This window comes from Rhinopithecus roxellana, chromosome 12, assembly GCF_007565055.1.
Source record: "Rhinopithecus roxellana isolate Shanxi Qingling chromosome 12, ASM756505v1, whole genome shotgun sequence".
Classification (NCBI taxonomy): domain Eukaryota; kingdom Metazoa; phylum Chordata; class Mammalia; order Primates; family Cercopithecidae; genus Rhinopithecus; species Rhinopithecus roxellana.
In genome coordinates this window covers 132,459,262-132,477,067 of record NC_044560.1, presented here as the reverse complement: position 1 = coordinate 132,477,067, position 17,806 = coordinate 132,459,262, and the positions used below count along the sequence as shown (strand labels likewise).

The 17,806-nt window shown below is 42.1% G+C and overlaps 1 protein-coding gene across 1 annotated transcript; it reads left to right on the top strand.

Moving 5' to 3' along the window:
* Positions 1-9,727: 9,727 nt before the first annotated feature.
* Positions 9,728-17,544, top strand: LEUTX (leucine twenty homeobox). The gene is made up of 3 exons (XM_010380891.2): positions 9,728-9,766; positions 15,855-16,006; positions 17,076-17,544. Exons 1-3 carry the CDS (start codon positions 9,760-9,762, stop codon positions 17,511-17,513), a joined length of 597 nt encoding a protein of 198 aa, XP_010379193.2. The 5' UTR covers positions 9,728-9,759; the 3' UTR covers positions 17,514-17,544.
* Positions 17,545-17,806: the final 262 nt, after the last annotated feature.

Sequence of the window (17,806 nt, the reverse complement as noted above, 5' to 3'; positions counted from 1 at the left end):
AAGCCACTAGGGGAAGCCAAACACTACGTAACCAAAAAAATCAAATTGGGGTTAGGAAAACAGAATTAGTTACCAAGGAAAATAATGTCCCAAGCGTTCTCACCTTTTTCTTCTTAAATTGAAGTTTGAAGCATTTTGCTGCTCAACCCCTAACTGCAAAAGAAAAGCACACATATTATCGCATGGGCTAAACTCACCAACCTTCTACCTAAGGTAGCAATTGTCCTCTTTTAATTACTCCCCGCTTCAGGAGCAGCACTTACCCTCATTTGCCCCTGGAATCCTAGTTTTCATTACACTGCACTACATGGCCAGGCTTCCCACTGGCTCAGAAATTCTTTCACTCCCTTCTTTCTCAGTAAGTTCCAATTCCTGGTGAGAATGATATTTTAAAATTCTGAATGTAGAAGAACCTGCAAACATGAAAAAATACTCTAAAAATGAGGAGTCCATAGCATTTATTTGTTTACCAATAGGGTCTGTGACCTCTGAAAACGCAATTCCAGTCCTTTGGAAACGGATTCTCAAGATGCTGCCCTCTAGCGGTGGAAGAGGATGCATCAGCGACATTTTGACCAGCTTGGCCAACAGGGCGAAACCTTTTCTCTACCAAAAATGCAAAAATCAGTTGAGTGTGTTGGCGTGCACCTGTAATCCCAGCTCTTCAGGAGGCTGAGGTAGGAGAATCGCTTGAACCTAGAGGCGGAAATTTGCGGTGAGCAGAGATCACGCCACTCTGCACTCCAGCCTTCGCGACAGAGTCAGACTTCCCTCAAAAAAAAAAAAAAAAAGAGAGATGTGGAATGTATGTTTACAACAGTACAATTTAAAATTGCGAAGATACGGAACCAACCTATGCGTCCGTTGACCAGCGAGTGAATAAAGATAATGTGGTATGCATGCACCATCGAATGCTACTCAGCCATAAAAAGGAACGAAATCATGTTTTTTGCAGCAACTTGGATAGAGCTGGAGGTCGTTATTCTAAGTGAAGTAACGGAAAACCAAATATTGCATGTTCTCGCTTATAAGTAGGAGCTAAGCTATGGGTACACAAAGGCATACATAGTGATATAATGGACTTTGGGATCTCAGGGGATGGGGAAGTTGGGAGAGGGGTGAGGGATAAAAGACTACGTATTGGGCTGTTGTGGGGATGGTTCACGCTTGCAATGCCAGCACTGAGAGGCCGAGGCAATCAGGTCACCTGAGGTCAGCAGTTCGAGGCCAGCCTGGCTAACATGTGAAACCCAATCTCTACTTAAAAAATATATATACAAAAATTAGCCGGGGGTGATGGTGGGCACCTGTAGTCCCAGCTACTTGGGAGACTGAAGCGGGAGAATCACTTGAACCCGGGAGGCAGAGGTCGCAGTAAGCTGAGATGGCGCCACTGCACTCCAGCCTGGGCAACAGAGCAAGACTCCGTCTCAAAAAAAAAAAAAAAAAAAAGACTGCAAAGACTACATATTGAGTACAGTGTACACTGCTTGAGTGATGGGCGCACTAAAATCTCAGAATTCACCACTAAAGATTTCATCTATGTAACCAAAAACCATGTGTACTCCCAAAGCTATTGAAATTTAGAAAACATTCTAAAAATGAATAAAATAAAATACCCGTAAGACATGTGATGTATGTACAGCAATAGCACATGCGCATCTAGGAGACCACCCACAGCATGCTTAACAACAATACCCCTTTCCACACCCTCATGAATAATCATGGAAGACTCCCACAAAGGGAGTTTCCCAGTGCCAGTCGCTAGTCTGGGCTGTCTCATTCTCAAGCTGCCGCCTCTGACCCAGCTTTCAGAGTGCACTTTCGCTCTGCAGTGAACCCCTCTGCCTACTTTTACTCTGCACTCGGCTCTCAAATTCTTTTGTGCGGTGAAGTCAAGAACCTGAACTGACCAGCAGACAACAGTAGCAGCATCAGGCCTCACAAGTTAAAGGGCTCAGACCCATATGATTGCCGCCACTTCAGGTGCCAGTCACAAGGTCTCAACTGCCACCTGCACTTCTGACCAACTGGCTATAAGTTGGGGAGTTCCCATGACTGTCTCCAGAGGTTGAATAATTTGCTAAAATGGTTGCAGAACTCAGAAAACACTACATAGATTTGTTGGTTTATGATAAAGGATACGACTTAGGACAGCCAAATGAAAGAGATGTATAGAGCAAGAAATGGGGGCGGGAGTGGATGGTGCAGAACTCTCAGGCCCTGAGTATGCCATGCTCCCAGCACCTTAAAGTGTTAGCCCTTAAAGTGTTAGCCCACTTAATGTGTTAGGAAACTCACTGACAGGTTTTATTCCTTAGGCATAATTGATTAAATCATTGATCATGAGTGATTAGCTCAATCTACAGTCCCACTTGCCTCCCTGGAGGTCAGGGTGGAGCTAAATATTCCAACCCTTAATCATGTCTTGGTCTTTCCAGTGACCAACCCTCATCCTGAAGCTACCTAGGGGCCCCCAGCCACTACTCATCTCATTCGCATGCAAAAGACACTCCTTACTCTGGAGAATCCAAGGATTTTGGAGTTGTGTTCCAGGAACCTAGACAAAGACCAAATCTTTCTTTTTTATTTTGTCACAACAGGCAATATAGTTTTCTGGTTAACAGCCCAGGCTCTGGAGACACACTGCCTGGGTGCAGCTCCAGGTCATCTTCTGAAATGTGTCCTTAGCAAGTTATTTCCTAACATACCCGTGCTAATTCCTCTTCTGTAAAATGGGGATATACCAACTACCTCTTAGTTATGTTATGAAATTAAATAAGTTGATTTTTTATTCTTTAAAAAAGACCATGTACATGTCTTTTGTTAATAAAATAAATTGAATGTCATTAATTATTTTCTTGTCCAGATTAGAATTTCATATCTGAGCTTTATCCACCCTCTTCTCTCTATGATGCTGAATTTTACAACCTATGCAACGGACATAACTACAGCTCCAGGAAACCCAGAAAAAGGGTAGGTCTGCTCTAACCTCAGCTGCTGATGGCCTCTTGGTGGATTGTCTTAGCTGATGCCTTTACTCTGGAAGATGGCACAGTTTCTCATTCAGTTCCCAGGAAAGGAAGACCCAATAGAAACATATTCATCCTCTGGCCCTTGACGGCTAGAGCCTGAAAATATCTCTGGCGCGTATAACCTCGTTCCTAAAGGGTCTCGTTTTGAGTATGCATGAAAGCTCAAAGCTATTCTTTGTGGGCCAATGATGGATATAACCCCTCAAACGTATTCTCAGATCCATAGGAAATTTGAGCGAATCCTTACGTCCTGATATTTTCTAAATACAATGTACTGCATTCCTTTTGACTTCCCCAAGCCCAAACATTCCAGAGAATTCTACAGAAATTCTATTTTCAATCTGAATTTGGGGGCCTGCCCATGAGACTTTCTCTCAAATTACCCTCTATTTTGCCCAGAAATCCCTTATATTTCCTGTCCTTGGGACTCTGTTCAAGGGGAGAAGGAAGAAAGTCCTCCTTACTGTTTCTCACGCCTTCCTGAGCTCTGTGTCCTGCATCTGTAGTGCATGCTATTAACTTTCCTCCCAGATCTTCTTACCCTTCAGGGCACTAATCCCTCAGATGCTGTTGGGAGATGCTGGCTCCCCCTACTCTGGAGAATTGTCCTTGGTCAAACAGAAGTCACTTCACTTCGGAGGTGAAGCTCCCCCTCACTTCCCCCAACTTGTTGTAGAACCCCACAATTTAGGTTCACATTCCCAACGTGCAGCCAGCCTAACACTGACACTTCAGTGCTCAGGAATGGAGAAAGGATTGTCTCATTTGGCCAAAGTGAGAGGGCAGGAGACAAAGTCTCTCAGATTTATGACCTGCCTGTGAACATAACAGGGCTTTTATGAGGAAGTGTGGGAGGCGAGATCCCCTAATAATCAAAACTGATGGCAACTTGGGGCCTGGTCAAACTTCTGGATGCCATCAAGGAGGTCTGTGCGACCTAAGAATCAGGTTCTTTTTTGTTTGTTTTTGAGACAGGATCTTGTTTTGCTGTCCAGGCTGGAGTGCAGTGGCATGATCATCGCTCACTGCGTTCTTGAACTCTTGGGTTCAAGTGATCGTCTTGCCTCTGCCTCCCAAATAGCTAGGACTAGAGACGTGCACCACCATGCCCAGTGAATTTTTTTTTTTTTTTTGAGACAGAGTCTCACTCTGTAGCCCAGCCTAGAGTGCAGTAGCATGATCTCGGGTCACTGCAACCTGTCTTCCAGGTCCCAGTTCAACCAGTTCTCCCGCCTCAGTCTCCTGAGTAGCTGGGATTACAGGCACGTGCCACCACACCCAGCTAATTTTTTTGTATTTTTAGTAGAGACGGGGTTTCACCATGTTGGCCAGGCTGGTCTCGATTTCCTGACCTTATGATCCATCCACCTCGGCATCCCAAAGTGCTGGGATTACAGACGTGAGCCACCGCGTCCGACACCCGGCTAATTTTAAAAACGTTTTGTAGAGACAGGATCTCACCATGTTGACCAGGCTGGTCTCAAACTCCTGGGCTCAAGTGATCCTCCTGCTTTGGCCTCCCAAAGTGCTGGGATTATAGGCAAGAACCACCATACCCAGCCCCATGGACCACTGTTCTTTAAAAGAACAAGTTCATTAACCCTGAGGGTAGCCCCAGGAGTTAGGATATGAAGTTAACCAATTACTGATGACTCCCTCTACCAAAATGACTATGTGAAAGCCAGCATGCATGGAGGAAGACAGGAAAATAAGGAAAGCAAATCTCTCACAATTTTCATAATGCAGGCTCGGTTACAAACCCAGAAGGCAGAATGCAGTCAATGACTTGGTGACATGGGGGTACAAAAGACCACCTCCTAATCTCAAAGAGCCACTCTGAGGTGCAATTTACCCTCCAGTGCTTCTCCCTGGAATTAGACTAAGCTACATCCAGCCGAGACCACATTCCAGCTCAACTCCCTTTGCTGTATTTCAGTTTTCTCACTTCTCTATTTCTAGAAGCTCTCTTTCAATAAATGACTTGAACAAGAATCCCTGTCTCAGGCTGTGCTTCAGGATTCTAATCTGTGACACCATCTCTCCAAGGGAGAACATTTATCTTGTTGGTCTCAGTCCAGAAGGAAACCTTGCTATTCCAGGCCACCTCTGTTGCAAATCCCTTGCAAGTCTCTCACCCAGGGCATTGCTTTTGAATTTCAATGCTAAATCAGATGTTGTATCTTTCTTCAATATTCCGTATAGGAAGGTTCACAGGGAAGAAACTCATACAGATCATTTGATAACACTGTCAAGCAAAAGTTGTAGAAGGCCATTGTTTTGGACTGAGCTCCTATACTAGACCCAACAGACCAGACCAAACCAAATAGAGTCACTCATGCTAAATGCCACATCATCCAACTGAAACTTTAAGATGGCAGAAAAATCCCCAGATCAGTTTTTCCTGACAATAGGAGATCCCACTTTACCTGAGTCAGTGTAAGAAGGAAGTCGCCTCTGCTTTAACCCTTATTTAAAAAGTAACCGGAAGTAATCTGACGTGAACCAATCAGCTTTTTATCCTATTTTTCTGTTTCCTTTTTCCCACCTTATAAAATTCACTGTTCTGCCACTGGCCAGTGGGAGCTCTCATTGTATTTCATAGAATGAAGGATGTGCCATTCATGAATTGTGAATAAAACCCAATTAGATCTTTAGCTAAATGTGCTGTGATTTTGTCTTTCAACGTGATTTGCCTTAAATTGATACTCCTCACACTTATTTTCGTCCACATACAATGTCTTATCATATCTTATCTTAAAGTATCTTATCCTAAAGTATAATGAATACCGCAGACTGGACAATTTATAATGAAAAGAAACTTACTCCTTACAGTTATGGAGGCTGGGAAGTACAAGGTCAAGGGGCTTACATATGGGGAGGGACTTCTTGCTGCATCAGCCCATGGTAGAAGGCAGAAGGAACAGAAGGAAGGAGAGAGAGAAAGAGAGAGAGAGAGAGAGAGAGAGAGAGAGAGAGAGAGAGACTCGCTGTTATAACAAACTCACTCCCGAGATCCTGAGATAATGACATTAATCCAGTCAAGCCTGCAGAGCTCTTATGACCTAATCACCTTTGATTAGACCCCATCTCCCAACACTGTTGCATTAAGGATTAACTTTTCAACATATGAACTTTGGAGAACATCTTCAAAGCATAACAAGAAGGGAAAACTAGTTTATTTTTTAAATACATGTTGATGCACGTAGCACACATCTGGACACCAGGCAACATTTTTCTAAGGAGCTTCCTACTCATCAATTCTTCTCTACCCCACCCATGACAAACATGTTGACACTTTCTGTAAGTGGCATTAATAGGAATGTGAATTATGAGTGTAGAGGTAACTGGCAATTCTAAATGGAAAGACCATGACACACATCAATAAGAACAAGACAGAACAACAACTTGGCTTAACAGGATGCCATGACTTTATAAACCTGTAGTCATTTAAGGCACATAAGATATACAAGTCTTAAGCTCAGAGGAGAGGCTGACAACAATTACACCACTACAGTTAAAGACCGCAAACTTCAGCTGGGTGCGGGGGCTCACGCATGTAATCCCAGCAAATTGGGAGGCCAAGGCGGGCAGATCATGAGGTCAGGAGTTCGAGACCATCCTGGCCAATATGGTGAAACCCTGTCTCTACTAAAAATACAAAAATTAACTTGGCGTGGTGAAGGGCGCCTATAATCCCAGCTACTGGTTAGGCTGAGGCAGAGGAATCACTTGAACCCGGGAGGCAGAGATTGCAGTGAGCTGAGATCACGTCACTGCACTCCAGCCTGGGCAACAGAGCAATACTCCATCTCAAAAAACAAACAAACAAACTTTGGCGTCAGGCTGGCTGGATTCAAAGCCTGATTTTGCCACTTGTTAGCCCATGAATAGTAACAAGAAGATGCTTAAATTATCTGTGCTTTAAAATTTTTGTCTGTAAACTAGAGATAATATTAGGACTTGCATGAGAGGGTTTCTGTGAAGATCAAAAGAAATAATATATGAAAAGGACCTTAGCCTTAGAACTGTGCCTTGCACAAAGTAAACACCCAGTAAATATTAACTCTTATTATAGAAGAGGGTGTTGTCTCCTCAACTAGATAAAATAATCATAGAATGATGATTTCAGAGTTTTGAGGCCGTTGAACGCAATTAGAATTTACAAATCTAATCTGTACAAGTAGATTTGTGAAAAGAAATCTGGAATGCCTGCTAAATTTTTTTTTTTTTTTTTGAGACGGAGTCTCACTCTGTCGCTCGGGCTGGAGTGCAGTGGCCGGATCTCAGCTCACTGCAAGCTCCGCCTCCCGGGTTTACGCCATTCTCCTGCCTCAGCCTCCCGAGTAGCTGGGACTACAGGCGCCCGCCACCTCGCCCGGCTAGTTTTTTTGTATTTTTTAGTAGAGACGGGGTTTCACAGTGTTAGCCAGGATGGTCTCGATCTCCTGACCTCGTGATCCGCCCGTCTCGGCCTCCCAAAGTGCTGGGATTACAGGCTTGAGCCACCGCGCCCGGCCGCCTGCTAAACTTTTATTGAAGACAGTCATTGTGTCCGCATATTTAATGGTGCATAATATATGCAAAATGCATGTGTATTTAATGCTCAAACGATATCTGCTTCTAGAGTGGATTAACGTTTCAGACAGTGAGACGTGGGGTCTATTGTTTTAATCTAAACAGGGATTAAGTTGATTAGATTCAGAGTTTGGTTGATTCAAGTGCTGACTGGTACACCTATTCCTATAGGGCACAGTCCTTTCAGAGCTCCAACCAAAAGTTTAACACGGAAGCTAAGCTATGAGGATGCAAAAGGATAAGGATGATACAATGGGCTTTGGGGACTTGGGGGAAAAGGCAGGAGGAGGGTGAGGGATAAAAGACTATACATTGGGTATGGTGTACACTGCTCCAGTGACGGGTGCGCCAAAATCTCAGAAATCACCACTAAAGAACTTATTCATGTAAACAAAAACCACCTGTTCCCCCAAAAACTTTTGAAATAAAATTTTAAAAATAAATAAATAGGCCAGGCACAGTGGCTCACACTTGTAATCCCAGCACTTTGGGAGGTTGAGGTGGGTGGATCACCTGAGGTCAGGAGTTGGCTACCAGCCTGGCCAACATGGCGAAACTCCGTCTCTACTAAAAATACAAAAAACTAGCCGGGCATCGTGGCAGCTGTAATCCCAGCTACTTGGGGGACTGAGGCAGGAGAATCTCTTGAACCTGGGAGATGGAGGTTGCACTGAGCCAAGATCAGGCCACTTCACTCCAGTTTGGGTGAAAGAGCGAAACTCCACCTCAAACATTTTTTAAATTAATTAAATAAATACACACATACATAGACTTCGAATCATCATCATCCAAAAATAAAATAAAACAAAATAAAAAGGATTTCCCTTTGAGGGAGCTGTCTGTGAAAGGAAATTTCTTAATATAAGTGATCACAAAAAGAGAAAGCACCTCTTATTTCATATATTGTTTTTTCTATTTGTTAAATATTATATTTTCGTGCTACTCTCCTAAACTATAAACCTACCAGCTCTAACTTAGTATTCTTCTCCAAGACAAAGGGTATCATTTGTAGGGAATGACAAGCTCTATAGGGAATGCTAAAATGATACATTTAATACATCAGTGTGACTTAGGTAAAGTAAAATCTTCCAGGGTCTCAAACTTTGCATGTTATTTTCTGGTAGCTCCTGAAAGCAGTCTGAGAAGAATAAAACAGAAAAGACGAAGAATTGTTTAAAAACAAAACTTCAAAGTAACAATAATAAATAAAAGCCTAACATTCCCTCCCACTTGGCAGGCACTAACCTACCATTTTGTACATTCAGCTCCACAAGACTGATAGAAGTTCTACTCTGCCATCACTAAAAAGTTAGCATCTAATTTTGTATATTTTTTCTACTTCCTGGAACAGCTTTGTCTTCCAACTCTTCTACTATTGCCTAAGGGTTTTTTTTAGCTATTGATTTCAAAGAACATTTGTCTTATCAGAGTTTCCTTTCTTTTCAAGACTATCTTGATGTATAAGTGCAATATCTTTTATTTATCTGAGAATATTAATTTCAACATTTATAGATTTTACATTTATTTATTTATTTATTAGCTCACAACTACCCCCAAATCCATACTCAAAAGAAGATGTAAGATCCTCTATGGTTTAGGCTTTGCCAAGTTCTTTGCCATCATCCGTTGCTGTCTCGACTGGAAGAGGTTGGACTGAGATGGGCAGGTGAAGGGCTTAACCTTCCATCATCCCAAACTCCTAGCAGGATGCCTCCTGCTGCGCTCCAAGCCGCCCACACACAGGGCACTTCCTTCACCTTCCGAATTTGAGTCATCTTACCAACTTACTTTTCTCTCAGCCCTTTGTTTATTTACTCATTGATCCCAAGTGACATTTTTGAACATTTTATCCATTTTCTGTTCACTCTACTTTCCTTTATTTTCTTCCACTCTCTGGGGTCAGGGATCCGTCTTGAATCACAGTTTTATTCCCAGTGCCCTACACAGCATCGGCATAGAATAGGTTCTCAATAAACAGATATTGAATGGATTACTGAGGGCGTGGTATTAGGGTAGGACAGGGTGGGGACATGATTACATTAAAATCTTGCTTAAATAAGCGGGTCTTTTAGCCCAGCAGTCACATAGAGTCAGCTCAGGAGCTCTGCGGCACACAGCTGATCGAACCCACTCATTTCTAGAGGACACCATGCTGGGTAAGCTGGGCAAAGGCAAGAGGCTGGGGTTTGAATGATTGGATTGCAGACAAATCAAGTGAGAGGTGTGGGACCTTGTGGTGGCTTCTGGGCTTTGTCAACCCTAGGTAGAAACCACTGGGTTTAGAAACCACTGGGTAAATTTTGAAACCACTGGGTTATACCAACAAGGATTGTTTGAAAAACAATTTGCAGTGGGACTCTAGTAACTTGGGAGTTTGTTTCTCCACATTTCTTTTTTAAAGAGATGGGATCTTGATATGTTGTCCAGGCTGGCCTAGAGCTCCTAGGCTCTAGTGATCCTCCCACCTCACCCTCAGGAGTAGCTGGGACTTATAAGTGTGTGCCACCACGGCCAGCTAATTTTTAGATTTTTTGCAGAGACAGGATCTCACTCTGTTGCCTAAGCTCATCTTGAACTCCCATCCTTTTTAATGCCTGCTACTCTCATACTTTTTAAATGTCAGTGCATTGATGGGTATAAAATAGTACATGATCTTTAATTACCGTTTCTTTGTTAACCAGTGTGATTGAATCTGTTCACTCTATTTTAAAGGCCTTTCTGTTTTTCCGTTATGCTAATTTTTGTATTTATATCATTTCCCAGTTTTTTTTTGTTTGTTGGTTTTTTTGGTTTTTTTTTTTTTTGAGACAGAGTCTTGCTCTGTCGCCCAGGCTGGAGTGCGGTGGTGCGATCTCGGCTCACTGCAAGCTCCGCCTCCCGGGTTCACGCCGTTCTCCTGCCTCAGCCTCCCGAGTAGCTGGGACTACAGGCGCCCGCCACCTCGCCCAGCTAGTTTTTTTGTATTTTTAATAGAGACGGGGTTTCACCGTGTTAGCCAGGATGGTCTCGATCTCCCGACCTCGTGATCCACCCGTCTCGGCCTCCCAAAGTGAAGGGATTACAGGCGTGAGCCACCGCACCCGGCCTATTTCCCAGTTTTTAGCCTGTTTTTTTCTCAAGGTTTAGTAGAATATTTTTGTTGTCTTCTAGACACTAATAATTTATCTCTTATATGTGTTGCAAATATATTCTCCCAGCCTGGCTTGAGTTTTTCAATTCACTTATGAGTACTACTGTACAAATATTCTAAAAGTTGTCTTTGTGATATTTATCAACATTTTCCTTTTATAATTGTACTTGTAAAGCGTAGTTTAGAAGTGTATTACTGGCTGGGCGCAGTGGCTCACGCCTGTAATTCCAACACTTTCGGATGCCGAGGCGGGCGTATCACTTGAGGCCAGGACTTGGAGACCACCCTGGACAACATGGCAAAACCCTGTCTCTACTAAAAATACAAAAATTAGTCGGGCATGGTGGCACGCGCCTGTGGTCAGAGCTACTTGGGAGTCTGAGACACAAGAATTGCTTGAACCTGGGAGGCAGAGATTGCAGTGATCTGAGATTGCACCACTGCACTCCAGCCTGGGCAAGAGAGCAAGACTGTCTTAAAAAAAAAAAAAAAAAAAAAAAAAGTGTATTTCTTGGCTGGGGACATAAATGTAATTTTACTTATATTTTAACTTCTTAAAATGATCTGATTCTAATAGAAAATTATGCATCAACAAGTTCACTTATTAAAACTTGTGCCTGGTTCTTCTAATACATTTTCCTATTGTTTAATACTAAACTCACAAAAATACTAGTCGATTTTACATATTGACCTCTCAGCTTGGTAGATGATTTTAAACTCAAAGCCACATCCTTCCTTGATTTTACCTCCTATAACTTATCAGTGTGCAGTGTTGCTTTTCTAAAGACCAATAGAATTCTAACTACCATTGCTTTGAATGGAAATTCTACTTCCCTTTAGAAGCTTCTGGAACTTTCTATATATTCCTGGTATTCTGAAATTTTTGCAACAATGATCCTTTTGTTCATTTATTATGCTTATCGTGGAATAGCTTCAGTCTGGAACCCCTGTGCCTCATCTCTCAAATCTTGAATTTCTTAAATAAATATTTTCGTGATACTCTCTGAAACTTTTTTAGTCACATAAATATTGCTAGTGTTGGACATCCCTGAGCAGAGGTCTTATTTTTTTCCGATCTTTTCACTCTTTTTGTTCACTTTTGTATATTTTTTCTACTTCCTGGAACAGCTTTGTCTTCCAACTCTTCTAATATTGCCTAAGGGTTTCTTTTTAGCTATTGATTTCAAAGAACATTTGTCTTATCAGAGTTTCCTTTCTTTTCAAGACTATCTTGATGTATAAGTGCAATATCTTTTATCTGAGAATATTAATTTTAACATTTATAGATTTATTTTTAGTTTTTTTTGTGTGTGTGTGTGAGGCAGTATTTCACTCTGTCTCCTAGGCTGGAGTGCAGGGGTGTGACCTCAGCTCACTGCAACCTCCACCTCCCAGGTTCAAGCGATTCTCCTGCCTCAGCTTCCAAAGTAGCTGGGATTACAGGTGCCTGTCACCATGCCTGGCTAATTTTTTTTTTTTTTTTTTTTTTGTATTTTTAGTAGAGAGGGGGTTTCACCATGTTGGCCAGGCTGGTTTTGAACTCCTGATCTCAAGTGATCCACCCTTCTTGGCCTCCCAAAGTGCTAGGATTACAGGCATGAGCCAATGCTCCCAGCCTTATTTCTTTTCTTAAGAAAAAATATGTTTATTTGCTGCTTTCCTCCTCTTCCTCCTCTTCCCCCTCTTCTTTCTTTTTCTCTTCCACCTTCCCTTTCTTTTTTCTCTCTTTGTCTCTGTATCTCCCTCTCTCTTTTTCTTGCTGTCCCCCTTCTGTCTGAGGATTTTTCTTCAATGTCCTGTAAATTTTTGTTCTCCCTTTGTGTATAAACAAATGCTGAAACGCTAAGAGAAACCCGTGTGCTTGATCGCTTGTCTTCACTGTGCGATGATTGGGCAGCATGTTGGCTTTTTTTTCCCCCATGTATTTGTATGAGGAATAAGAGCATCCTGAAAATAGAATCTTTCATATAAAATAGATGACCATGAGAATCAGGTTTTACTAGATGATGAGGTCTTATTTACATTCTAAACCACAGTAAAAACTCCCATTCTGCACTAATACAGTTTGCATATTTGTCCCCTCCAAATCTCATGTTGTAATGTGATCCCCAGTGTTGGAGGTGGGCCCAGTGGGAGGGGTTTGGATCATCAGGGCAGATCCCTCTGAATGGTTTAGTGCCATCCTCATGGTAATGAGTGAGTTCTCTGTCTCTGAGTTCACACAAGATCTGGTTGTTTAAAAGAGTCTAGGACCTTCCCCTGCTCTCTCTTGCTCCCACTCTCACCATGTGACACCTTGGCTCCCCTTCACCTTCTGTCATGAGTGGAAGCTTCCTAAGGCCCTCACCAGAAGCAGATGCCAGCACTATGCTTGGTGTATAGCCTGCAGAGCTGTGAGCCAATTAATTCCTCTTTTCTCATTTACCCAGTTTTAGGTATTTCTTTATAAATGCAAAATGGACTAACACATGCACCAAGCCTGTAATTAACAGACTTACTTCTTTGGTTACTCATGTCTTCCCTAAAGGAGTGAACTATCTGGGACCGTGTTACTGTTAAAGATACAGAGGCAAACAGTATAAGTGTAGTGATGCTGCCAAAGTCACAGAGCTAGTAAATGAGAATCGACATTCATTCTCAGGTCACTAAGCTTGACATCTGCTTCCTACTGACCCTATTAATAAATGGTCAAACCAATAGCTTCAGGGTCTCACAGGCCAACCAACATAGACAGAAGTGCCACTGAGTCTGTGACCAGTTAGGATAATAGAGCCTCAAATACTCTATGAATCTTATAAACTCATATAAACCTGGTGTCAACATCACGCCACTATTCTATTCTATCTCAATAAGGACTCAACCAAATCTCATCTTGAATTGTAGCTCCCATAATTCCCATGCATTGTGGGAGGGACCCGATGGGAGATAACTGAATCATGGGGCAGTTTCCCCCATACTGTGCTCATGGTAATGAATAAGTCTCATAAGATCTGATGGTTTTATAAGAGGTTTCTCCTTTTGCTTAGCTCTCATTCCCTCCCCTGCCTGCCACCATGTAAGATGTGGCTTTGCTCCTCCATGCCTTTCACCATGATTGTGAGGCCTCCCCAGCCATGTGGAACTGTGAGTCCATTAAACTGCTTTCCTTTATAAATTACCCAGTTTCAGGTATGTCTTTATTAGCAGTGTGAGAAACAGAAAGATGCCCCCAGGTTGCTAGGAAAACAAATTGGTGCCCAATGTCATGGAGAGGTTGATGTTCCTCCTCCAGGGGCTGTAAGATGAGGCCACAGAAATAAGCTTATCCCATTTGTGGCTTAAAAATGTGTCCTGCTCAGTGGAAGTTGGCACTGGTTTTCTAGGAATGCAGATGCAGAACACTCCCAGCAAGAGGGTGAGAAGTGGGTCTCATGAGTCAGATGTTTAACCTAAGCTCTTGATTCCCAGGCCAAGCTCAGGAAAGAAGATGACCTTTGGACTACATATATTTGCATTCTAATAAAACATTTTTTAACTTTTTTGTATTTTCATAGGTTATTGGGGAACCAGTGGTGTTTGGTTACACGAGTAAGTTCTTTAGTGGTGATTTGTGAGATTTTGGTGCGCCCATCACCCGAGCAGTATACGTTGCACTATATTTGTAGTCTTTTATCCCTCACCCCCTTCTCACCCTTTCCCTTGAGTCCCCAAAGTCCACTGTGTCACTCTTATGCCTTTGCATCCTCATAGCTTAGATCCCACTTATGAGTGAGAGCATACGATGATTGGTTTTCCATTCCTGAGTTACTTCACTTAGAATAATGGTCTCCAATCCCATCCGGGTTGTTACAAATATCATTAACTCATTTTTATGGCTGAGTAGCATTCCATCATATAATTTATGCATAATATATTATAATATTTATATTATTATAATTATATTATTATAATTATATACAATATAATTTATATACATTATGTATAAATTATATATATACACACACACCACAGTTTATCCACTTGGTTGATGGACATTTGGGTTGGTTCCACACTTTTACAATTGCGAATTGTGCTGCTCTAAACACACATGTGCAAGTATCTTTTTCGTATAATGACTTCTTTTCCTCTGGGTACATACCCAGTAGTGGAATTGCTGGATCAAATGGTAGTTCTACTTATAGCTCTTGAAGGAATCTTTACACTATTTTCCATAGTGGCTGTACTAGTTTACATTCCCAGCAGCAGTGCAGAAGTGTTCCCTTTTCACCACATCCAAGCCAACATCTACTGTTTTTTTTATTATGACCATTCTTGTGATTGTGATTTGCGTTTCCCTAATCATTTGTGATGTTGAGCATTTTTTCATATGCTTGTTGGTCATTTGTATATCTTTTAAGAATTATCTATTAATGTCCTCAGCCCACTTTTTGATGGAATTGTTTGTTTTTTTCTTGCTAATTTGTTTGAGTTCGTTGCAGATTCTGGATATTAGTCCTTTGTCAAATGTATAGATTGTAAAGATTTTCTTCTAGTCTGTGGGTTGTCTGTCTACTCTGCTGACTGTTCATTTTGCTAAGCAAAAGCTCTTTAGTTTAATTAAGTCCTAGCTATTTATCTTTGTTTTTATTGCATTTGCTTTTGGGTTCTTGGTCACTGTGTTGCTATCTCATTTCTTAGGTCTAGTACATATAAGGGCGTCCATTGTCTCCTAAAGTTTTGATTATTTTTTGTTTATGCTCTCTATTTCACTGAAGATTTCTCCCCTGATTTCTTGTATCTTTTTTTTTTTTTTTCCTTAAATTGGGCTTCACTTTTCTCTGGTGCCTCCTTGATTAGCTTAATAATTGACCTCCTGAATTCTTTTTCAGGAGTGTCAGGGATTTCTTCTTGGTTTGGATCCATTGCTGGTGAACTAATGTGATTTTGGGGGATGTCAAAGAACCTTGTTTTGTCATAGTACCAGATTTGGTTTTCTGGTTCCTTCTCATTTGTGTAGGCTCTGTCAGAGGGAAGGGCTAGAGCTCAAGGCTGTTGTTTAGATTTTTTTGTCCCATAGGTATTCCCTTGATGTAGTACTCTCCCTCTTTTCCTCTGAATTGTTTTTAATGAAAGCCTTTTGTCTGTTCCCTCTGCAGAAAGCCCAAGGCGAAAGCGTCGGCAACGCACAAGATTTCTCTCTAAACAACTCACAGCATTGAGAGAAGTGCTCGCAAAGACCATGCACCCAAGTTTGGTTACCATGGGGAAACTGGCTTCAACGCTACAACTCGATCTATCCGTAGTAAAGGTCTGTTCCCAAGTGTGTCTGTAGGTAGCACACCTAACCCAGAGCTTCACACACACTTTTGATCATTGTTATAACAATTCCTATTTATTGTCAATTGCTATGTGTAAGGACAAATGTTAAGCACTTTATATTTTTATTGTCATGAGCACCCACTTTATTGAGGAACACTAAAGCTCACATAGAAGAGCTGTCTTCCAAGCATTATAAATGCAAGAGTTGGAATTTGAACCCAGACCTTTCCAACTCCAGACCCACCATGCTACACAGGACTCTTTGAAGCTGGATCTCAGATACTCCCATTTGGGTCTGTTCTTGTGTATTCAGGATGGGTTCTGCTTATAATCAGGATGTTCTTGTGTATTCAGGATGGGTTCTGCTCATAATCAGGATGATCACACTCATCCAGATGCCTGTCACTAAGTTCCCACAAAGTATTCAGGGGAGAACACCTGGATGAACACTGAAGACAACCCAAGTTAAACTCTCACCCCATACTCTGACTTTAAAATACTTTCTCTGGGCACCAGGCATGGTGGCTCACACTTGTAATCCCAGCACTTTGGGAGGTGGAGGCAAGACGATTGCTTGAGCCCAGTTCAAGACCAGCCTGGGCAACATAGTAAGACCATGTCTCTACAAAAAAAAAAAAAAAAAAATTAAAAACTAACCAGGCCTGGAGGCACATGGCTGTAGTCTACTTGGGAGACTGAGATAGGAGGATTGCTTAAGCCCAGGAGTTCAAGGCTGCAGTGAGCTATGATTGCACCACTGCACTCCAGGCTGGGTGACAGAGTGGTACCTTGTCTCAAAGAAAAAAAAAATACACCCCTAATACAAACACCCTTCTATTTAATACATCATGATCTAAGTCATATTCCATCCATTGTTAGTACAATCCTACACCCACTTTTCTCTTGAAACCCAGGACAGCAGGGGATAGAAAGAGCTTCCCTTATTCCAATAAATGTGAGACTAACTCTCACTCCAAAAATCCGAATTCCTGAGGAACATGAGGATGCCCCTTTATACTCAACCTCCATTATTAACCTCCCCACCCCTCCCTCCCCAGATTTGGTTCAAGAACCAGCGTGCCAAATGGAAGAGGCAGCAGCGGCAGCGAATGCAGCCATGGCCATCACTAGGACCATCAAACCAGACCCTTTCAGTGAAGGAGGAGGAGACTACCTCAGCTATAACTACTGCAAACATTCATCCAGTAAGTCCTGGAATCTCTGATGCAAATGACCATGATCTCCATGAGCCTTCTGATATCAAGAATCCTGGAGGAGCCGGCACCTCTGTGAGGGATTCATCCTGGGACTCTCAGGCACACGAGATTGAACAGATATATCTGGGGGTTTCAAATCCTCCTTGGGCCTCAACTGTCGATGAAATAGATGAATTTGTAAAGATCTACGACTTGCCAGGGGAAGATGACACCAGCAGCCTAAATCAATATCTTTTTCCAGTATGCCTTGAGTATGACCAGCTCCAGTCTTCAGTATAACTTATTACACATAGCTTCTAGGGGAGGTCTGTGATCTGATCCACTGAAACATATTTCCAAACATCTTTAATGGGTTGAGCCCAGTCTAAGCAGATCCGGGCTGGGAATTTATCTTTTTCTTTAAAAAAAATAAAAAATAAAGGAACTCCCCTACCTTTCATCATTGCCTGCATTTTCTGAACTCCATTTGAGTGCCTTCTCACCCAAATTTCAGCATTAAAAAGCATCATCAGAGAAGGGACGCCAGGAACACAGTGACATAGGAGGTTCCTGACTCTGATGCACTGAATAAA

What these genes read in the sequence shown, in the direction of transcription:
- LEUTX (XM_010380891.2), top strand. An exon ending in TCGATCTATCCGTAGTAAAG is followed by an intron (nt 16,007 to 17,075) that starts GTCTGTTCCCAA and finishes CTCCCTCCCCAG; the next exon opens with ATTTGGTTCAAGAACCAGCG.